The sequence below is a fragment of the Carex rostrata genome, chromosome 10 (assembly GCF_964058835.1).
Source record: "Carex rostrata chromosome 10, lpCarRost1.2, whole genome shotgun sequence".
NCBI classification, from domain to species: Eukaryota; Viridiplantae; Streptophyta; class Magnoliopsida; order Poales; family Cyperaceae; genus Carex; species Carex rostrata.
The window spans coordinates 7,486,448-7,510,786 of record NC_135927.1 but is presented as its reverse complement, the minus strand read 5'-3'; the positions used below and the strand labels follow the sequence as shown (position 1 = coordinate 7,510,786).

General features: G+C 32.0%; 3 protein-coding genes across 4 annotated transcripts; all 3 read left to right on the top strand.

Moving 5' to 3' along the window:
• Window positions 1-3,287: 3,287 nt before the first annotated feature.
• Window positions 3,288-5,675, top strand: LOC144560341 (chalcone synthase 1-like). Of its 2 annotated transcripts, none has more exons than XM_078309506.1 (3): window positions 3,288-3,401; window positions 4,017-4,205; window positions 4,455-5,675. In XM_078309506.1, the coding sequence occupies exons 2-3, from the start codon at window positions 4,028-4,030 to the stop codon at window positions 5,504-5,506; spliced, it is 1,230 nt and encodes a 409-aa protein (XP_078165632.1). In that variant the 5' UTR covers window positions 3,288-3,401; window positions 4,017-4,027; the 3' UTR covers window positions 5,507-5,675. The 2 variants fall into 2 exon arrangements, with proteins under 2 accessions (XP_078165632.1, XP_078165633.1); XM_078309507.1 differs by having other exon boundaries at window positions 3,335-3,406; window positions 4,025-4,205.
• Window positions 5,676-8,798: 3,123 nt separating this feature from the next.
• Window positions 8,799-11,130, top strand: LOC144560343 (chalcone synthase 2-like). The gene is made up of 3 exons (XM_078309509.1): window positions 8,799-8,885; window positions 9,574-9,757; window positions 10,024-11,130. Exons 2-3 carry the CDS (start codon window positions 9,580-9,582, stop codon window positions 11,067-11,069), a joined length of 1,224 nt encoding a protein of 407 aa, XP_078165635.1. The 5' UTR covers window positions 8,799-8,885; window positions 9,574-9,579; the 3' UTR covers window positions 11,070-11,130.
• Window positions 11,131-16,652: 5,522 nt separating this feature from the next.
• On the top strand, window positions 16,653-19,005 carry LOC144560342 (chalcone synthase 2-like). Its single transcript, XM_078309508.1, has 3 exons — window positions 16,653-16,776; window positions 17,468-17,651; window positions 17,918-19,005. The coding sequence occupies exons 2-3, from the start codon at window positions 17,474-17,476 to the stop codon at window positions 18,961-18,963; spliced, it is 1,224 nt and encodes a 407-aa protein (XP_078165634.1). The 5' UTR covers window positions 16,653-16,776; window positions 17,468-17,473; the 3' UTR covers window positions 18,964-19,005.
• Window positions 19,006-24,339: the final 5,334 nt, after the last annotated feature.

Genomic DNA, 24,339 nt, shown 5'->3' with positions numbered 1-24,339 from the left:
ATCAATTCTATACCCTTCCAATATTTTAATGTAATAGAGGACAAAAATACTAATATTTTTTTACTCAAAAAGTTGTATTTATTCGATATAAAAATGTAACTTCTTTAGAGGTGGGTAGGAGAGAATAGAGGTAGGTTTGGTCACCTTAAATAAATGGTAAATATATATCTTAAAGGAGCATATTAAAACTTTAAGGGGAGATTATTTTTTAAGAGGCCATGGTAGAAGAGAGAGATTAGTTGAGAAAGGAGGCCAAGGTCGAACAGGACACAAGTAATGTTCCAAATCTCTTAACACACTATTGGAGCATAGTGTTGAAGTTGAGTTATTAAGGGCCTTTCTAATGACTCTATTGACAAGTTTTGACCGCTCAGTAAATTTTCTTAGAATTTTCTTGTGATATTTAAGAAAGTATCATCATAATGCACCTATTATGTATGTTATTTTTTGTTATTTTCAGTTCCTATTTAACTCATGTATTATATTGTAAGAAAAAAAATAACTGAATTAAATTATAATTTTCTATTTTGTTTATCAATTATCATGTTAGAATTAAGTAATTATCATTATTTCAAAATTATAAAAAATAAATTCGAGCAATACCCTAACTGCTTGCACTAATAAAATAGTATTAAGCTTTTCTTGGATAGATATACTTACTTCCTTAGCTCATTTCGGCTAGCAAATAATTTTCCAAACTCACCAAAATTCACCAAAACATAGACCTCGATCTGTGTTTTCTACTATTAATAGAGAGCATGAGTTGTAACATTATTATGCGTGGGAAAGACTGACTACAATTGAAGAGTGAGCCAAAATATTGCTAATTTCAATGATGGGACATAATTTTAATTTATTTTTGGCTGCAACATAATTTTTATCTTCGGCAAAGTGCCAACCCTGACACTAAATTGCCTCTTCTCCTAGCACCTTTCTAATATCAATTAATTATATTTTACAAATTATTGGGTAGGACGGCCTTTTTTTAAAAAAAAAAAAGTGTGAAATAACATCAAATGTACTAGGTAAAAACAAAACGAAAAGGAAGGATCAGAATTTTTTTTTTTTTTTGAGGAAGGAAGGAGAAGAAATTGTTAAAAATGAAAAAAATATATATACAAGGTGAAACCATGTGGATATATAACTGGAGGCAATGAGACAAAGGGTAGAGAAAATATTATTTTAGAAAGAACACATGTAAAGAAGGAATAATATGTAATGCAATCATTATTACATAAGATCTTGGTAACTGGTTACCATATAAAAGAAGTTGGTATCAACAGTACATATATTTCTCTAATTGCAATTTGATAGTGACTTGTGGAGAATTCCAAAAATAGTGAATCAAGAGTTGAAACGACGTTTAAAAGAAGTTGGTATCAACAGTACATATATTTCTCTAATTGCAATTTGATAGTGACTTATGTAGAATACCAAAAATAGTGAATCAAGAGTTGAAACGACGTTTGATTGGAACAATGACAGCGTTAGCCAAAAAGATGGAAATTATAAATCTGTTGTTATTTCTTGAAAATAACAGGAAACCTGTTATTTCGATCTAATTGTTCCAAGTTTTTTATGCAGGAATCTCAACAAAGTAAGTTTTTAATGCTCGAATTTCAATAAAGATGAACGGTTGGAATCAGCATAACAGGTTAGTGCTATTTCAAAGGAATAACAGCAGATTAATTTGTTTCCCAAAAAGATTGGTGAAATAAATGGAAATCCACGTGGGTAGGACAAGGCTTTTCCCCCAAAAAAAAAGAGAGTGCTAAATTAACCGCATAAATTAAACTTTTGAGAGCTGAGAGAAAACTTTGTTATTAATTCAAGTTTTGTCCTCACTGTCTCTTTCCAATTTAATTAAGAAACGGAGTGGGCCCTAAGAGAAATTAACTAAAATTTCCAATTCTTACTAATTAAGAAATCAAGTGGGCTCTTCGCATTAACTAAAACTTCTAATACAAATCTGTTATTGTATTAACTAAAATTTTCTGGTAAATAATACAAAATATGAAAATTCTGGGAAGGGACGGTTATAAAATACTTGACCATAAGAGAGTGTCAAGTATTGGGTAAATATTGATCCTCCACCTGCACATGTAAATGATCTTCTGCTTATTGAAATTCAAACAATTAACTGGAAACTGAAAAAAGTAACATGAGGGACGATTATATAGGACTCTGATTTGGTTGGGATTATTGAAATTCAAACAATTAACACAGACCCCATCTGACATGATAATATTCTAAAAAAATGATTGGCCTTAGTTGGTCACCTTGCAAGTTTGAAAAACAAATAAATAAAATTTATTAATAGCGCTGACAAAATTGAAGTCTATAGTTACACCTGTCCGGCCTGAATTTGAACCTGACTCTAGAATATTAAAAAACCTCAGTATACCTTATCGAAACCCATGGCCATGTTCGGCTGTCCTCCTTAAGGGGTGAAGGATTAAAAAGTTTAATCCTTACTAAGGAGGATATGTTCGGAAAGATATGGAGATTAAAAATAAAGACTTAGTGTGAATAAAGTATATATTATAGTATGTAATCAAATTACCTTCATGCGTTTTTGTTATGTATCAGTTCACATTCTCAATGGTACCGACTGGTACAAGTGGTCCAAATGATTTGAAATACAATTATCTAAATTAGCAGCTAACATCGATCTCACAGTATCAAGATTCTGATCAATTCTGAATTGTTGATAATTCTCAATATTTAAATCTACGCAGAAAATTTTATGTACTTAATTTAGCACTCCCCTTGAAGCGTGAAATGATAACATATTGCTAAAAGTGAAAAAAAATATAAATACAAGGTGAAACCATGTGGATACACATATAAAACTGGAATAATATTTAATGCAATCATGATTACATGTAAAAAAAGGAATAATATTTTAATGCAATCATGATTACATAAGACTATATAAAAGAAGTTGGTGTCAACAGTACATATATTTCTGTAATTTCAATTTGATGGTGACTTATGGAGAATTCCAAAAATAGTGAATCAAGAGTTAAAACGACGTTTAACTGGAACGATGACTTCGTTAGCCAAAAAGATGGAAATAAATCTGCTGTTAGTTCTGATCTCAAATGTTCAAAGTTTTTCATTCAAAAATCTCAACAAAGTAAGTTTTTAATACACGAATCTTAATGAAGATGAATGGTTGGAATCGGTATAACAGGTTAGTGTTATTCCAAAGGAATAACAGCAGATTTGTTTCCCAAAAAGAGTCCATATGAAGTTTTACAATATCGTTGAATTATTACACCAGTTCATTCTTCTATATAAACACCTTCAAAATACTCACTACTCCAACCTTCTCCTAGCAAATTAACCAATTCAAGTTTCATCTTCCATCTTTGCTTTAGTTCCGGTTATTCTAGAAGGTATTGTTCTTGTATTACAATAGAAGTCATAACATATTATTCTTGTATTAGGTGTTATTCTAAATAGGTATTGTTCTTGTATATACAATAGAAACTTTTCAATAGAAGACAGTAATATGAGTCTGCATATTACGTGCCAAAATTATTATTGAAAATTTATTACATTTAGATATATGAATGATATTTTTTGTATGAAGTACATGGTAAATTTTGGATTCCTCTACAAATTTGCATAAAAATGTAAAACTACTTTTCATGACTGCAAGAAAACCTCACAGGTCATTTACCAACAATTTTTTTAATGTAGATATAAACAAAATTTAGGTTTGAGAATTTGTTTTCAAATCGTTTCACCATTTAATTTTATGAGTAGAAAAATGAAGGAAATGTGTGCAGATATCCGCTTCTAAATTCATGTATTCTAGCAAATTAAGTTAACTTCTTGTTGTAAGATGAATAATGTAGTGTTATTATTTACAGATAACTTGAGTTGACAGGGCAGTAAACTACTTTCATTTTCGTAGTGATAGGGACTCTTACGATGGATCTTCATGCATGCATCTTTAAATGGTTGGCAAACAAAAAAAATTCTAATATATGTTGCTAATCTGGCAGAGGAAAAGCAAATGGATGTCATGAATGGAATACGTCAGGCACAACGGTCACAAGGGACAGCAGCAGTACTCGGAATCGGCACAGTTACCCCACCTAATTTCATTTACCAATCTGAATATGCCGATTACTATTTCCGTGCTACAAAGAGCGAGCACCTTAAAGAACTCAAGGAGGAGTTCCAGACAATCTGTAAGAATGCACTGATGCACTTGTAGATTTCTCATATTAACATTTTGACACAGTAACTTTACTGCACATGATGACTTGAATGCCAAACAATAATAGTTACAGTTTTCATATGATTTATCTAATATTAGAAAAACCATCAACGAAAAGGTAAATGCCTAACGGAGAAAATGAACAAAAGTTAGCATCATGCAAGCCAAAATATTTCTAAGAAAATTTAATTCTTATTACTTTGTAATTGATTCTTTGCAGGTGACGAGACGAAGATTCGTAAGCGTCACTTTCACTTGACAGAAGAAATGCTAGAGAAGCACCCCAAGATAGCCTCACATAAGGATCAGGAATCACTAGATGCCAGGCAAGACATTGTGTTTGGTGAGGTGCCGAAGCTCGGTCTCCAAGCAGCAGAGAAGGCCATCAAAGAGTGGGGACAGGCGAAAGCAAAGATCACCCACCTAATTTTCCATAGCACGACTGGTAGCATCGACATGCCTGGTGCCGATCGCAGGATGTTAGAGCTTCTAGGTCTTCCTTCCTCTGTTAAACGGTCAATGATGTACCACCAGAACTGCTCCGGTGGTAACACAGTGCTTCGTCTTGCTAAAGATATTGCTGAGAACACTCGAGGAACCCGTGTCCTTGTTATATGCTCAGAAATCTCCTTGACAGCCTTTCGTGGGCCATCCAAGGACCACAACGACACTCTGCTTCCTCAAGCAATTTTCGGTGACGGAGCAGCAGCTGTTATCGTAGGGTCCGAGCCTGATCTGTCAGTTGAGCGCCCGCTTTATGAAATCATTACAGCTCGCCAAACTATTCTTCCCGGCACAGAAGATGCGTTCATTGGCCACATTAGGCAAGATGGCCTCACGTTGTACATGTCACCTCCCGCACCAGAGTTTATTTCAAGCAGTGTCGCCGATACTTTGTCAGAGGTAGTTGGACCACTCGGTATTATCACCAACTGGAATTCAGCCTTTTGGGCGGTCAATCCTTGTATGCCTGCTATCCTAGAACAAGTGGAAGCTGATTTGGCACTAGACAAAGAGAAACTCCAGGTGACAAGGCATGTGCTTTCCGAGTACGGCAACATGATGAGTGCGACCATTTTTTTCATGCTAGATGAAATGAGAAAACAGTCGGTCAGTGAAGGAAAGACAACGGTTGGAGGCGGAATGGAGTACGGGGTTCTTTTAGGGTTTGGGGCTGGAATAACCATGGAGACAACGGTGTTACGTGCCAATGCAAACACATCTGTTGCATTAAATACCGAAGAAGAGGAGGATGACGTCTGGATCATTTAATTATATATATATTTATATATCTGTGTGTGTGTTCTTCAATAAGCTCGTAATGAGCTACATGTTAGGGATGGCTTTCAAGTTTTAGTTATTCTGAGTGTGTACTAATGAGCTTGCTTTGTAATGTAGTAAAAGAAACAAAGAACAAAAATGTTATTTCTTATATATATATGTTGTTTTCCAAATGATATCCCGGTGAAATCGATCTTTAATCCATTCCATACGATATCTATAATCTCTTTCGTTTTGTATCAATGGACTTGGGACGTGTCAACATATATAGGTGAAGTAATGGTATTTGCTTTTCCGAAGTCATAAGAAAAGGTAGAAGACAGGCACGGATGCATGCCTAAATAATTATGCAAATAAACACAAATCTTCTTAGATGTTGACAGATCTAGTTAGGCCAATGATAATTAAGCTGAAATTTGACTTAAGAAATTGAACCTACCTCTTTATATATAGTTTAAGTCCTAATTTCAACGATGAACTTAAACGTATACAGTGAGAGCATGTGTATTATGACCGTATATATATAATATTACGAATAGAAGGCCACCTCAGGTGGAGGCATTTTTATTTCCTACTTTGAAAAAATTGATATCTTCTCTAATTTAATCCGAAATATAACAAATAATAAAAATATATATATTAAACAATAATAAATCATGTAAATAATATTATAAATGTATACATTATAATTTTTATACTATTATTTTGAAAAAAATATAAATTATTAATTAAATAAAATGATATAAAATGTTGTATAAATAAATTTGTCATAAATTACTAATTAAAAAACTACATAAAATGTTGGACATAGAAATCATTTTTTATCATAAATTATTCAATCAAAAATTGTATAAAATGTTGTATAAATCAGTCTAATCATATAATAACAATTATATATATTGTTTTTTGAAGGACAGTGTACCAAAGGTTGGTATACTGTCAATTCATTGATATAAAAAAGTTATTTACAGACAATTATTATATATATTGTTACATGTATAAATGAAAAATTATTTCATATTTATCAATTTCCTCGTACCCTTACAAAATAGCTTTTACCCCGTACTCTCATCTGAGAACTAAAAAAAATATTTTCTTATCAATACTGTTACCGTTGTTAAAAAAAAAATTTTACATTTTTTGAAATTTTTTTACTATTTATTAAGCCACTTTGAAAATCTGAAAATCCGAGTGAACAGTAAAAATGTCTGGACCACCGGATCGGCAATTTTCAAAGTGAATTAATAAATAGTAAACAAATTCCAAAAAATGTAAAATTTGGTCTCCAAGCACATTTAAATATGGAAAACAAGATGAATGGTTCAGATCGACGTTTTGAACTTTAAAATCGTAAAATATGAGTGTGAAGCAAAATAGTCGCTTTACTTTGCAACTCACCGTAACTCATCTCTATATATATACACTAGTAATCGTGCCCGTGCACAACAATGGGAGCAAATTATATAGTAGAAAACATTAAGCTCCTTAATAAGGAGGAAAAATAATTTAAATCAAATTTGTAGAGAAAAATAGTTAAATACTATATTTATCTACAAGATAACACATTTGAACTCTAGTGTAGTGGTAAGAATTTTGGCACCAATAGAACTCAACTGGGTTCGAATCCCGCCTTAAGTAGAAAAAAAGAAAAAGGGTGCGCAGTGCACAGGTGTCGTGCGTGATTCAGAGGCGCGGTCCATGGGTGCGGCGCGCAGTCTACGGGCACTGGGATCATATGCGGCGCGACCAATGCATACTTAAGTGTTGAAGCTCATAATTTAGAAAATTCATCTATGTGCGATCTGAAAATTCAACGGCTGAGCATTAATCCGAAAAAAAAACAGTAAATTAGAACCCTTGCAGGATCTAGACATTAAGCTCCTTAATAAGGATGAGAGATATATGTATTGAACTTTCTTTTTTATTGAGGGATACGCGTTCTGTCTCTCGGTATGGACTAGACAACAAACAACAAAAATATGTTTTATTCGCATGGGTAAAGTACTTAACAGTGTCGGTATCTTTGCGGATAACAACTTTTATCAGTTACCCACGGCAATATTTATTTTTTTCACTCACCTGAATGAAACAGATTCTTAATTAAGAAAATTATTGATATTAACTTGAAGTAGATCTAACAGTTTTCATATGACCAATTAATTGGATGATTTATTCTGTTGAAACATTAGGCTTTTAATGGTAACTGATTCGATATATAATATGTCTGCTAATAATTTCTGGATTGATCTGAATAGTAATAATTTTTTTGAGTAAAAATTGGAGGTCAAATTATCAAACTATTAAATATCCACGAGAAATCTCTCATTCTTATGTCGAACCTCTGACCTACCATACACGGTAGGTATTGTAGTTGCCACTAGAACAAAAGTTAGTTCTCTAAACTGCGTAGTTTAATTAGCTTAATTGGTATTAACTTTTGCTACTGTAGTGATACTTGGTAAATTATAGGTAGCTTTAGTTTCAGTAAGCTTGTTTAGCGGTATCAGGTGGTTGATACATAATACCATTTCATTGTAAAACAACTTTGTTTCATACGGTGAGATTCAAGATATATTCACTTTGAGAACAAGTAAAAGATGAATTATATATTATTCCTAGTGCCACATCCCGAAAGAAAAGGTCCTTTCACTTTTAAATTTTTCTTAATTTTACTGCTTTATTATGGCAATTAGGAAATATTAATCAAATGATCCATTTATTCCTAACTAACAGAGTAAATGGTCCAATACGTTAATGAATTCTCCAGTAATGGTTAGGTGTAATAGGGATTCAATTTTCTAATAATTATCTTATTTCTCTGAAAACAAAAATATTGAGGATGAGATTTTCAAATGAAAAAAAATATATAGTATTCATTGAAAAAATTCATTTTTAAATAAAGGTATGATTATATTATTTTGTCGATTCACTATAATTATTACCACATGTTTAATTTGCTAAAGATAGAAGTCATAGAACGACACCTAAGAAAATCATTTGCAATAATGCTTCACCAACCCACTCCTACAAATATAATATTAATGACGTTACGTTTGCTCTTACAGTTGCTAAAGAAGAAATTTTTCGAAATTTTGGGGTAAGTTCTGTGAATTTGAATGGAAAGTAAACCCTGGGATAGAGACAATTGGAGAAAGTAGGAGACGACAAAATAGGCTGACGAAATAAAGCCCTGTTTGACTAGAACAACACATATATCGTTGAATCATAACAGTAATTTTTTCTATCTAAAGGGCCATCATGCCACTCACTACTCCAACCCATTCCAAGCAAACCAATCTATTCTCATATCTCTCATCTTTGTTTGGTTTGAGATATCTACAACATTAATTATTTTCCTTTATTACCAAAGGTACTGTTCTTGTCTAGTTTTGTTATGATCATATATATTATATTTCAAACTGATAGTAACTCTGTACGTAGTGATAATAGCGTTGGTAACATACTCTGTCTTTGTAGAAGGGACATGTTTTCGGTTGTGGTGGAGAAAACCATTTCTTCATTAATGCATTTATACGCAGTTATTTTATTATACATATAATGGGAAATAACTTGTTTTCTGTTTCTCAATTATACGTAGTTTTTTTTAGTTATCTTTTGAGTTATATAGTTTTCAGGATGGCACTTACTAATATGTTTATAATTATAACTACATCTAGATTTATATGTATTATTGCTTTCTTTTCTTCCAAAAAGTTGGTAATGATTCATCGAATATCTAGGTGTCTTATATTTTATATTGCTCCAAGTGACACTTGTATGGCTGGCCTCAAAAGTTGTATGGTTATCAACTTGGCCAACTTATTATTTAATCAATTTGTATCTGTTATGATATAATTAAAATAACTATGTATGTGGACCATCAAAATTTTCTGATAGTTACATCTGACTTCATTCTGGAAAACCACACGCACTATATATGGGGCCCACATATGAAATTTTCATTTGGGAGTCTTAGATTGCTTCACTTCATACATGTCCCAGTATTTAATATAAGTGAAAACTAAAATATTCATTTTGTTGTTAATCTCTACGTGCAGGAGCAAATGGATGCTGTGAACCAGATACGTGAGGCACAACGGTCCCAAGGAACAGCTGCAGTGCTCGCAATCGGCACAGCAACCCCGCCTAATTTCATTGAGCAATCTCAATATGCCGACTACTATTTCCGTGTTACCAAGAGCGAGCACCTTAAAGAACTAAAGGAGGAGTTCCAGGAAATTTGTAAGAACCCTGCCAAACAAACACATACTTATAAATAATATTCTCATATAAATAATATTATCATGCAGTAAAATTAATATTATAGTTGATGAATTGAATGCCAAACAAGAATATATACAATTTTCATGTGTATTTTGATTAGATTTTAGAGAACCATGAGCTAAAAGATATATGCCACACTGCGAAAATGAACCAAAGTTTGCATTATCCACCCAGAAATACTTCTGAGAAAGGTTCTTTATTAATTTGCATTGAATTCTTTGTAGGTGACAAGACGAAAATCCGCAAGCGTCACTTTCACTTGACGGAGGAAATGCTTGAGAACCACCCCAAGATAGCCTCAAACAAGGATAAGGAATCACTTGATGCCAGGCAAGACCTTGTGTTACATGAGGTGCCGAAGCTTGGTCTCGAGGCAGCAGAGAAGGCCATCAAAGAGTGGGGCCAGTCTAAGTCAAAGATTACCCACTTACTTTTCCACACCACAACTGGAAGAATTGACATGCCTGGTGCCGATCGCCGGCTGTTAGAGCTTCTAGGTCTTTCTTCCTCAGTCAAACGGTCAATGATGTACCACCAAAACTGCTCTGGTGGTAACACAGTGCTTCGTCTTGCTAAGGATATAGCCGAGAACACACGAGGCACTCGTGTTCTTGTTATATGCTCAGAAATCTCACTGACAGCCTTTCGTGGGCCATCCAAGGCAAACAAAGACACCCTCCTACCTCAAGCAATTCTCGGTGATGGAGCTGCAGCTGTTATCGTAGGGTCCGAGCCAGATCTGTCAGTGGAGCGCCCGCTTTATGAAATCATTACAGCTCGCCAAACTATTCTTCCAGGCACAGACGATACATTCGTTGGCCACATTAGGCAAGACGGCCTCACGGTGCACATGTCACCTCCTGCACCTGAGTTCATCTCAAGCGGCATCATTAATGCTCTTTCAGAGATAGTTGAACCTCTCGGAATTATTACCGATTGGAATTCAGCCTTTTGGGGTGTGAATCCCGGTTTCCCGTCGATCCTAGAACAAGTGCAAGCTGACTTGGCACTAGACAAGGAGAAACTAAAGGTGACGAGGCATGTGCTTGCCGAGTATGGCAACATGATGAGTCCAACCATATTTTTCATGCTAGATGAAATGAGGAAGCAGTCAGCTGGAGCAGGAGCGGCAACCCTTGGAGGCGGAATGGAGTACGGGGTTCTTTTGGGGTTTGGGGCTGGAATCACCATGGAGACAACCGTCTTACGCGCCAATGCAAACACTTCGGTTGCATTAGAGACCGAGGAAGATGATGTCTGGATTATTTAATTATATTGATATGATTATATCTATGTGTGTTCTGAAAGAAACTCATCTTTTGTGATGAACTAGATACTGGGGATGCCATGATTCTATAGTACTTTACAAGCGTGAACTCAAAGAAATTTAATAAAGAAGAGAAGTTTGTTTATTTGTCTCCTATATATTCTAAATATTATTAATTCATAGGAAAAATAATTTTTATGTGATCCATGCAATATCGATATAACAACAATCTATTTTATCCGTGAGGATATAAAAATGAATATATGGTTGAAGGTAAAACCACAGAGATCATTATCACCAAGGACGCTTTAAGCTATTTCATACGAACAAACCAAAAAACTAAGTGGGTTTTACAATTCCTCTTGTTATTTTTCTTTCAATTTTTTTTTTAATAATTATTAAATATAACAGATGTGGGTTTCCACTGGTACCAAAGTTATCTAATATCATACCGGTCTATTAGTTTCCAGTAACGCAGTAACAACATGAGAGCACCGCAATTAATGTTAAAAAATCTTGAGCCATGCAAATTGTTGGGAAAATGACCCATTTATATGTCACTTTAAAACAGAAATAACCTAGAAATTACAAGTAAATTAAAATCAAATTATATACAATTTCCCATCACTAACACTGATCGGAACACTCTAGTTGGTGGAGTTGAATTGATTTCAATTCAACAGTATTCAATAGAAATGATTGTCAATTGAATTTTGTTGATCGGAATGAAAATAAAAATGAATTGATACCATTTCTATTTTTTGATTGGAAGGTCTATATAAAATTGACACTTTTCTCCTTTTTCTTGCTTGAGTGTTTTTACTTAAGAGTAGACTTGGTGATTCACAGTAAATGATACTGCAACTGGTACACTATCTTCTTACTTGGCTGATCGGCCATCTAAGCGTCTCCCAGTATCAGTAAAGGCTGATAATTTTGGCTCCTCCGTGACATCTTCTTTTGTATAAATATTAAATATATATATATATATATATATTGAGTAAGGCTACCATACATTGTAATGCATAAATATTTTTGTACATTGGACTATAAATCACATGATTCAAAATCCAAATAACCGATCTAAACCGTTAATCTAGTTCTCCATATTAATATGTGTTTGGAGACCAAATTTTATATTTTTTAGAAATTTTTTACTATTGTTTTAGATTTATGGAAAATCGTTGTTTTTTATGATCTAGATTTGTCTGAAAAACAGTGACTTTCAATAAATCTAAAAATATAGTAAAAAATTTCTAAAAAAAATGTAAAATTTGATCTCCAAAGACATATTAATATGGAGAATAAGATGAACGGTTTAGATCGGTTATTTGGACTTTGAATCCAATAATTATAGTCCAATGCATAAAGATGCCTATGCATTGCAATGTATAGTAGCCTTACTATATACACACACACACACACACACACACATACAGAGGAGGGTTCAAATGCCTATGCCTCTATTTTTGTGCCTCCATCATGTCTACATCATTTTATTTATGCACATGTAAAAATTTATGACATTCCAACTTTATTTTGGTTGTCATCAAGAGCTTGTAAAAAATGTACTAATATGGATAATTTAGAGACGTTGGTTTTTCAACTTATTGATTCACATAAAAACAAAATTAAAATATGATCATTTTTTATGAGCACATAAAGAAAATAACATAGATTACATCCAACGGTTTTAATTTGTCTTTTAAGTTTTAGATTTTGAACTATAAAAGTTTTTAAAAATAGAGACATAATGGAGGCACAAAAAATATAGACATTTGAACCCTCCTCTTTATAAAATTAGTCTCATCAATACCCTATCTAATTAACCCTTTAAAATAACTAGTAGCATTACCTTATCTTCTGTAATTTAATCCAAAAATATAACAAATAAGAAATATTAAACAAAATCATGTAAATAATATCCTAAAATATAAAAATTATAATTTTTATCTTATTATTATTATTTTTTAAATTATTAATTAAATAAAATGATATAAAATGTTTACAAATAAATTTGTCATAAATTACTAATTAAAAAGCTACACAAAATGTCAGATACATCATATCTTTTCATATATTTTTCAATAAAAAATTGTATAAATAATTGTAATCAAAATATTAATTATATTGTTACATGTATAAATGAAAAATTATCATATATAATTTTATATTTATAAATTTTCTCATGTCCTTACAAAATAGCTCTTACCCATACCCTCATCTGATAAATTAAAAAAAATATATTTTCTTATCAATACTGATTCCCTTAAGTTAAGAAAAAAAATTATGAGTGAGTCTATGGTACTATGCATATCACGGGTTGTTACTGTGCTACGGCTCTATATTCAAGTTTTCAAATCCTAACGGTCGATCCGAACCATTCATCTTGTTCTCCATATTAATATGTGTTTGGAGACCAAATTTTATATTTTTTGAAATTTTTTTACTATTTTTTTAGATATTTAGAAAATCACTTAATCTTAAAATTCTGGACCATCCAAAAACAGTGATTTTCAATAAATCTAAAAAAATAGTAAAAAAAATTCAAAAAATATAAAATTTGGTCTCCAAACACATATTAATATGGAGAACAAGATGAACGGTTCGGATCGACCGTTAGAATTTGAAAACTTGAATATAGAGCCGTAGCACGGTAACAAATCGTAATATGCATAGTACCATAGACTCACTCAAAAATTATTAACTGTTAATACGATATGGATCAAGTACAAAGATAAAAGACCTTCATGAACACCTCTTGGGGCTATATATGGAATAACTACCATGAAATTGTAATGCTGAGGGGCCGAGTAGATAATTAACCCGAGTACAGAAATTATAGATCCTTATCCTAAACTAACTTTCCTTGAATTAATTGTGATAGAGACCTTTAAGTGGCTGCTTGAACATTCCAGGCCCAAGAACATTTCATCCGGCCCAGAAAAAAATTATTATCTAAAATGGAGCCCACTAGACGGGCATCAAATATAGAAGAGGCAAATGCTGTAAACATGCAAGAGGATGCTGACGTTGATCTTTTGGTTGCAACAGGGGGAATAGTATTTTTTATTAACTTAATATATTTTGTGGATGTTACTTGCTTGTTTTTTAGAGAGTTATGTGAAATATGCAAATTCTATAATTAAGAATGTTTTTCTTGTTTATGGCTTATGTAGTTTTACGACATTTTTTTTTTCAATAATAAATAATAAAAGAAAGAATAGAGAGATTGAAAGAGTACATATTTTTTTTATTGATAGTATGATCGGTATGAATTCTAGCAGTCCTAATAATTTAAAAGTTTAGATAAGTAGAATTCCTAATGATTCAAACCAGTTTTTCTATTTTTCCTTTTTATTTTTCTAGTAAAAGATAAAAGGATTTTATAAAAAATATATGGAGTATCTTAAAATTTAGATATAATAGAAGAACTCTATCTATTTTTTAAAAATCTTTTTATATTTTACTAGAAATTTGATAGAAGATTTCCCTCCATCTATGAGTCAGATTAAAAATAAAACTAAGTTAGGATCAGTGAAATTCCTAGCGATCATAACTTTTAATTAGAATTGATATAATTCATACCGATCTTACTACCAATATAAAACTACATGTACTGTTTTTATTTCTCTCTCTTCTTTTTTATTATTTACTATGAAAAAATAATTTGCTAGTCTTACTGCGGTACTATTTTTTGTTTGTTATCTTATCTCGATTTTAATCTTATAAATGCTTGTATTTTGTAAATGTATTTTTGGAAGTAATTAATGAAGACAAGTGACCTTATTTTGGGTCCCTATTACCAAATAACATAGTAATTAAATGGCAACTGCAGTACGAGTGAATTGGTATACAGGCCGAAATTATAATTTTGGAAGCTATAATTTACAGGACAAAATTGTGAATTGCAACTGCAGTACGAGTGATTGGTATACAGGATGATTTGGTATTTATTTGAATCAAACTGTGTTTATCATCATACTATGTTTGGTTTGAAAGAATGTTCCACTTAAAATAAACAACTAATTGAACTATTTTTTTTTAAGATTACCGATTTTAAATGTCAATTAATAATTTTATTGATCAAAAACATATTTACAACAATGGGTCGAATGACTGTATTTTCAAAATTTATTCATTTATTCTCATAAAATATTCTAAACTAATCTAGTATCTAATCACCATTTCGCTCCATGAACGGATCCGCATCTTCCACGTTCCGACGGCAACCAGATATTCACTGTCGCACTCCAATCGAAATGTTGATCATTGTAATTAATTGCCATCTCGCTCTACGATTGAATAAAAAAAAAGTTCAAGATATGTTTCATCCGAATGGGTAAACTACTTAACAGGGTCGGTATCCTTGTGGATATACTTCCATCAGTAATAGTGATACCATCGAGAATAACAACTTTAATCGGTTACCCTAGGCAATAGTTATTTTTTACTCACATGAATTAAATAGATTCTTAATTAAGAAAATTAATGATATTGAGTATATCTAACATTTTTCTTATGACCAATTAATTGGACGATTTATTCTGTTGAAACATTAGGTTTTTAATGGTAAATTATTCGATATGTAATCAGTCTGCTAATTTCTGGATTGATCTAAACTGTAGTAATTTTTTTAGTAAAGGTTGATGGTCAAGTTATCAAACTATTCAATATTCACAAAAGATCTATTATTCATATGTCAAACATGCGACCTACCATACACGGTAGGTGTTGTAGTTGCCACTATAACAAAAGTTAATTCTCTAAACTGTGTAGTTTTTTTGTACTGTAGTGATACTTGGTCAATTCTAGGTAGCTTTAATTTCAGTAAACTTTTGTTTAGCGGTATCAGGTGGTTGATACATAATACAATTTCATTGTAAAACAACTTTGTTTCATACGGCCGGTGAGATTCTAGATATATTCACTTTGAGAACAAGTAAAAGATCAATTATATATTATTCCTAGTGCCACATCCAGAAAGAAAAGGTCCTTTAACTTTTGAATTTTCCTTAAGTTTACTGCTTTATTATGGCAATTAGGAAATATTAATCAAATGATCCATTTATTCCTAACTAACAGAGTAAATGGTCCAATACGTTAATGAATTTTCCAGTAATGGTTAGGTATAGGGATTAAATTTTCCAATAATTATCTTAGTTCTCTGAAAACAAAAATATTGAGGATGAGATTTTCAAATGAAAATAAATTTAGTATTCATTGAAAAAAAATTCATTTTTAAATAAAGGTCGGATTATATTATTTTGTCGATTCACTATAATTATTACCACATGTTTAATTTGCTAAAGATAGAACGACACCTAAGAAAATCATTTGCTATAATGCTTCACCAACCCACTCCTACAAATATAATATTAATGATGTTACGTTTGTTGTTAGAGTTGCCATAGAAGAAAAATTTTGTAATTTTGCGGTAAGTTCTGTGAATTTGAATGGAAAGTAAACCCTGGGATAGAGACAATTGGAGAAAGTAGGAGACGACAAAATAGGCTGACGAAATAAAGCACGGTTTGACTAGAACAACACATATATCGTTGAATCATAACAGTAATTTTTTCTATATAAAGGCCCATCATGCCACTCACTACTCCAACCCATTCCAAGCAAACCAATCTATTCTCATATCTCTCATCTTTGTTTGGTTTGAGATATCTACAACATTAATTATTTTCCTTTATTACCAAAGGTACTGTTCTTGTCTAGTTTTGTTATGATCATATATATTATATTTCAAACTGATAGTAACTCTGTACGTAGTGATAATAGCGTTGGTAACATACTCGTCTTTGTAGAAGGGACATGTTTTCGGTTGTGGTGGAGAAAACCATTTCTTCATTAATGCATTTATACGCAGTTATTTTATTATACATATAATGGGAAATAACTTGCTTTCTGTTTCTCAATTATACGTAGTTTTTTTTAGTTATCTTTTGACTTATATAGTTTTCAGGATGGCACTTACTAATATGTTTATAATTATAACTACATCTAGATTTATATGTATTATTTCTTTCTTTTATTCCAAAAAGTAGGTAATGATTCATGGAATATCAAGGTGTCTTATATTTTATATTGCTCCAAGTGACACTTGTATGGCTGGCCTCAAAAGTTGTATGGTTATCAACTTGGCCAACTTATTATTTAATCATTTTGTATCTGTTATGATATAATTAAAATAACTATGTATGTGGACCATCAAAATTTTCTGAAAGTTACATCTGACTTCATTCTGGAAAACCACACGCACTATATATGGGGCCCACATGTGGAATTTTCATTTGGGAGTCTTAATTAGATTGCTTCACTTCATACATCTCCCAGTATTTAATATAAGTGAAAACTAAAATATTAATTTTGTTGTTAATCTCTACGTGCAGGAGCAAATGGATGCTCTGAACCAGATACGTGAGGCACAACGGTCCCAAGGAACAGCCGCAGTGCTCGCAATCGGCACAGCAACCCCGCCTAATTTCATTGAGCAATCTCAATATGCCGACTACTATTTCCGTGTTACCAAGAGCGAGCACCTTAAAGAACTAAAGGAGGAGTTCCAGGAAATTTGTAAGAACCCTGCCAAACAAACACATACTTATAAATAATAATCTCATATAAATAATATTATCATGCAGTAAAATTAATATTATAGTTGATGAATTGAATGCCAAACAATAATATATTCAATTTTCATGTGTATTTTGATTAGATTTGAGAGAACCATGAGCTAAAAGATATATGCCACACTGTGAAAATGAATCAAAGTTTGCATTATGCATCCAGAAATACTTTTGAGAAAGGTTCTTTATTAATTTGCATTCAATTCTTTGTAGGTGACAAGACGAAAATCCGCAAGCGTCACTTTCACTTGACGGAGGAAATGCTTGAGAACCACCCCAAGATAGCCTCAAACAAGGATAAGGAATCACTTGATGCCAGGCAAGACCTTGTGTTACATGAGGTGCCGAAGCTTGGTCTCGAGGCAGCAGAGAAGGCCATCAAAGAGTGGGGCCAGTCTAAGTCAAAGATTACCCACTTACTTTTCCACACCACAACTGGAAGAATTGACATGCCTGGTGCCGATCGCCGGCTGTTAGAGCTTCTAGGTCTTTCTTCCTCAGTCAAACGGTCAATGATGTACCACCAAAACTGCTCTGGTGGTAACACAGTGCTTCGTCTGGCTAAGGATATAGCCGAGAACACACGAGGCACTCGTGTTCTTGTTATATGCTCAGAAATCTCGCTGACAGCCTTTCGTGGGCCATCCAAGGCAAACAAAGACACCCTCCTACCTCAAGCAATTCTCGGTGATGGAGCTGCAGCTGTTATCGTAGGGTCCGAGCCAGATCTGTCAGTGGAGCGTCCGCTTTATGAAATCATTACAGCTCGCCAAACTATTCTTCCAGGCACAGACGATTCATTCGTTGGCCACATTAGGCAAGACGGCCTCACGGTGCACATGTCACCTCCTGCACCTGAGTTCATCTCAAGCGGCATCATTAATGCTCTTTCAGAGATAGTTGAACCTCTCGGAATTATTACCGATTGGAATTCAGCCTTTTGGGGTGTGAATCCCGGTTTCCCGTCGATCCTAGAACAAGTGCAAGCTGACTTGGCACTAGACAAGGGGAAACTAAAGGTGACGAGGCATGTGCTTGCCGAGTATGGCAACATGATGAGTCCAACCATATTTTTCATGCTAGATGAAATGAGGAAGCAGTCAGCTGGAGCAGGAGCGGCAACCCTTGGAGGCGGAATGGAGTACGGGGTTCTTTTGGGGTTTGGGGCTGGAATCACCATGGAGACAACCGTCTTACGCGCCAATGCAAACACTTCGGTTGCATTAGAGACCGAGGAAGATGATGTCTGGATTATTTAATTATTGATTATATCTATGTGTGTTCTGAAAGAAACTCATCTTTTGTGATGAACTAGATACTAGGGATGCCATGATTCTATAGTATTTTACAAGCGTGAACTAAAAGAAATAAAGAAGAGAAGTTTGTTTATTTGTCTCCTATATATTCTAAATGTTATTAATTCAAAGGAAAAATAATTTTTATGTGATCCATGCAATATCGATATAACAACAGTCTATTTTATCCGTGACGATATAAAAATGAATATATGGTGGATGGGAAAACCACAGAGATCATTATCACCAAGGACACTTTAAGCTATTTCATACGAACAAACCAAAAAACTAAATGGGTTTTACAATTCCTCTTGTAATTTTTCTTTCAATTTTTTTTTTAATAATTATTTGATTGTTCAATTTATATTATGTGACTTGGTACGTGTCAACATATATACATGAAGTAACGGTTTGGCTTCAATTGTTTGACAAGGTCAATAAATACTTTTTCTCTTTTTTCAAACTCACAACATATCTAGATTCAAGACCAGCAATAAACATAATTAACTAATATGATGACATAATGATAGAGGTATATATGTCCATGATCAGCTGCATTTTTTGCTAGCTACCTAGAGAAATTAGAAACCATGCATTTTTGAAGCGGAGTTGTTACAAAGTACATCTGTCGTATTAGATTTCTTAATTTTACAATGTTTATCCTACTAGTTGTTTCTTTACACTGAAAGAAAGTCAGAAAGATCCAGAGTGGCAACCCCACAATGTTTATCCTACGTACTAATTGTTTTTTACTTATAAAGAAAGTCGGTGCATTAGCAAGTTGAAATTTGTATGTAAATTTTATTGTTGTAATTGCCAAGTGCAATAATTATTAGTGAGTCTTAAGGTAGGCGGGTTTCAATAGTTCGGATTTATCATTTGTATTTAAATTTCACTCATAAGGTAGACAAGTTTTAATAATTTGGAATTGTCATTTGAATTGCCGATTTGACGGGTTTTAGACTTCAGTTCACCAAGGAGCTTGGTGAACTCAAGAGCACCCTAGTTCTACTATATATATATATATATATATATATATATATATATATATATATGGAGTAAGGATTGGGTGCTATGGATAGCATAGAGGGCTACGGTGCTAAGGCTCAATATTCGAGTTTTCAAAATCCTAACGGTCGATCCGAACCGTTCATCTTGTTCTCCATATTAATATGTGTTTGGAGACCAAATTTTATATTTTTTGAAATTTTTTTACTATTTTTTTAGCTAGGTAGAAAATCACTTGATCTAAAAAATTATGCACCATTAAGATATTTGATTTTCTACCTATCTAAAAAAATAGTAAAAAAATTTCAAAAAATGTAAAATTTGGTCTCCAAACACATATTAATATGGAGAACAAGATAAACGGTTCGGATCGACCGTTAGAATTTTGAAAACTCGAATATTGAGCCGTAGCACCGTAGCCCTCTATGCTATCCATAGCACCCAAGCCTTATTCTATATATATATATATATATATATATATATATATATATAGTAAGGCTACCGTACTTCGCGAATTAAATGGGCTGTTTTAATTCGCGCTTATATCTCTAGTTTCGAAGTCCAAATAGCCGATCCAAACCGTTAGATGTTTAATCTATATTAAAATGTGCTTGGAGACCAAATTTTACATTTTTTGAAATTTTTTTACTATTTATTAAGATGGTTTGAAAATCGCTGTTTTTATTAAAATTCTGCACCATTAAAAAACAGCGATTTTCAAACCATCTTAATAAATAGTAAACAAATTTCAAAAAATGTAAAATTTGGTCTCCAAGCACATTTTAATATAGATTAAACATCTAACGGTTTGGATCGACTATTTAGACTTCAAAACTAGAGATATGAGCGCGAATTAAAACAACCCGTTTAATTCGCGAAGCAGCGTAGCCTTACTCTATATCTATATATATATATATATATATATACTAGTATCGTGCCCGTGCATTGCAACGGGGACTATAATTTTATTTATCCTTTTACATAATCATGTTTGATGCATATATTTGTATATTTAAGAGAGGGTTTAAAGTTAATCCCAAATATAACAGATGTATCCAAGGCATAAAACAAAGTGGTGACAGTAGTGGGTTTCCACTGGTACCAAATTTACCTAATATCATACCGGTCTATTGCTTTCCAGTAACGCAGTAACAACATGAGAGCACCGCAATTAATGCTAAAAATTCTTGAGCCATGCAAATTGTTGGGAAAATAACCCATTTATATGTCACTTTAAAACATAAATTACAAGTAAATTAAAATCAAATTATGTACAATTTCCCATCACTAACACCGATCGGAACACTCTAGTTGGTGGAGTTGAATTGATTTCAATTCAATGGTATTCAATAAAAATGATTGTCAATTGAATTTTGTTGATCGGAATGAAAATAAAAATGAATTGATACCATTTCTATTTTTTTATTAGAAGGTCTATATAAAAGAAGGAAATAATTTCACTCAAATGAATTTGACACTTTTCTCCTTTTTCTTGCTTGAGTGTTTTTACTTAAGAGTAGACCTGGTGATTCATAGTAAATGATACTGCAACTGGTACACTATCTTCTTTCTTGGCTGATCGGCCATCTAAGCGTCTCCCAGTACCAGTAAAGGCTGATAATTTTGGCTCCTCTGTGACATCTTCTTTTGTATAAATATTAAAAAAATATATATATATTGAGTAAGGCTACCACACATTGCAATGCATAAACATTTTTGTACATTGGACTATAAATCACCAGATTCAAAGTCCAAATAACCGATCTAAACCGTTCATCTTGTTCTCCATATTAATATGTGTTTGGAGACCAAATTTTATATTTTTTGGAAATTTTTTACTATTGTTTTAGATTTATTGAAAATCGCTGTTTTTTATGGTCTAGATTTGTCTGAAAAACAGTGATTTTCAATCAATCTAAAAATATAGTAAAATTTTTCCAAAAAATGTAAAATTTGGTCTCCAAAGACATATTAATATGGAGAACAAGATGAACGGTTTGTATCGGTTATTTGGACTTTGAATCCAGTAATTATAGTCCAATGCACAAAGATGCTTATGCATTGCAATGTATGGTAGCCTTACTATATATATACACACACACACACACATACAAAGGAGGGTTCAAATGCCTATGCCTCTATTTTTGTGCCTCCATCATGTCGCCATTTTTAAAAGCTTTAATAACTCAAAATCTAAAACTTAAGAGTCAAATTAAAACAGTTTGATATGATCTACATCATTTTATCTGTGCACATGTAAAAATTTATGACATTTTCCAACTTTATTTTGGTTATCATCAAGAGCTTGTAAAAAATGTACTAATGTGGATAATTTAGAGACGTTGATTTTTCAACTTTGATTAACATAAAAACAAAATTAAAATATGATAATTTTTTATGAGCACATAAAGAAAATAACATAGATCACATCTAATAGTTTTAATTTGACTTTTAAGTTTTAGATTTTGAACTATAAAACTTTTTAAAAATAGAGGCATGATGGATGCACAAAAAATGGAGACATTTGAACCCTCCTCTTTATAAAATTAGTCTCATCAATACCCTATATATCTTAACCCTTTAAAATAACTGGTAGCATTACCTTATCTTCTGTAATTTAATCCAAAAATATAACAAATAAGAAATATTAAACAAAATCATGTAAATAATATCCTAAAATATAAAAATTATAATTTTTATCTTATTATTTAAAACTTATAAATTATTAATTAAATAAAATGATATAAAATGTTTACAAATAAATTTGTCATAAATTACTAATTAAAAAGCTACACAAAATGTCAGATACATCATATCTTTTCATATATTATTCAATAAAAAATTGTATAAATAATTGTAATCAAAATATTAATTATATTGTTACATGTATAAATGAAAAATTATCATATATAATTTTATATTTATAAATTTTCTCATGTCCTTACAAAATAGCTCTTACCCATATCCTCATCTGATAAATTAAAAATATATATTTTCTTATCAATACTGATTCCCTTAAGTTAAGAAAAAAATTATTAACTATTAATACGATATGGATCAAGTAAAAAGATAAAAGACCTTCATGGACACCTCTTGGGGCTATATATGGAACTACGATGAAATTGCAACGCTGAGGTGCCGAGTAGATAATTAATTCGAGTACAGAAATTATAGATCATAATCCTAAACTAACTTTCCTTGAATTAATTGTGATAGAGACCTTTAAGCGGCTGTTTGCACTTTCCAGGCCCAAGAGCATTTCATCCGGCCCAGAAAAAAATTATTATCTAAAATGGAGCCCACTAGACGGGCTTCAAATATAGAAGACGAAAATAATGTAAACATCCAAGAGGATGCTGACGTTGATCTTTTGGTTGAAACAGGTGGAATAGTATTTTTTATTAACTTAATATATTTTGTGGATGTTACTTGCTTGTTTTTTAGAGAGTTATGTGAAATATGCAAATTCTATAATTAAGAATGTTTTTCTTGTTTATGGCTTACGTAGTTTTACGACATTTTTTTTTCAATAATAAATAATAAAAGAAAGAATAGAGAGATTGAAAGAGTACATATTTTTTTTATTGATAGTATGATCGGTATGAATTCTAGCAGTCCTAATAATTTAAAAGTTTAGATAAGTAGAATTCCTAATGATTCAAACCAGTTTTTCTATTTTTCCTTTTTATTTTTCTAGTAAAAGACAAAAGGATTTTATAAAAATATATGGAGTATCTTAAAATTTAGATATAATAGAAGAACTCTATCTATTTTTTAAAAATCTTTTTATATTTTACTAGAAATTTGATAGAAGATTTCCCTCAATCTATGAGTCAGATTAAAAATAAAACTAAGTTAGGATCAGTGAAATTCCTAGCGATCATAACTTTTAATTAGAATTGATATAATTCATACTGATCTTACTAACAATATAAAACTACATGTACTGTTTTTATTTCTCTCTCTCTTCTTTTTTATTATTTACTATGAAAAAATAATTTGCTAGTCTTACTGCGGTACTATTTTTTGTTTGTTATCTTATCTCAATTTTAATCTTATAAATGCTTGTATTTTGTAAATGTTTTTTTGGAAGTAATTAATGACGACAAGTGACCTTATTTTGGGTCCCTATTACCAAATAACATAGTAATTAAATGGCAACTGCAGTACGAGTGAATTGGTATACAGGACAAAATTATAATTTTGGAAGCTATAATTTACAGGACAAAATTGTGAATTGCAACTACAGTACGAGTGATTGGTATACAGGATGATTTGGTATTTATTTGAATCAAACTGTGTTTATCATCATACTATGTTTGGTTTGAAAGA

What these genes read in the sequence shown, in the direction of transcription:
- LOC144560343 (XM_078309509.1), top strand. Translation starts at nt 9,580, where the DNA reads ATGGATGCTGTGAACCAGATACGTGAGGCACAACGGTCCCAAGGAACA. An exon ending in GGAGGAGTTCCAGGAAATTT is followed by an intron (nt 9,758 to 10,023) that starts GTAAGAACCCTG and finishes AATTCTTTGTAG; the next exon opens with GTGACAAGACGAAAATCCGC.
- LOC144560341 (XM_078309506.1), top strand. Translation starts at nt 4,028, where the DNA reads ATGGATGTCATGAATGGAATACGTCAGGCACAACGGTCACAAGGGACA. An exon ending in GGAGGAGTTCCAGACAATCT is followed by an intron (nt 4,206 to 4,454) that starts GTAAGAATGCAC and finishes GATTCTTTGCAG; the next exon opens with GTGACGAGACGAAGATTCGT.
- LOC144560342 (XM_078309508.1), top strand. Translation starts at nt 17,474, where the DNA reads ATGGATGCTCTGAACCAGATACGTGAGGCACAACGGTCCCAAGGAACA. An exon ending in GGAGGAGTTCCAGGAAATTT is followed by an intron (nt 17,652 to 17,917) that starts GTAAGAACCCTG and finishes AATTCTTTGTAG; the next exon opens with GTGACAAGACGAAAATCCGC.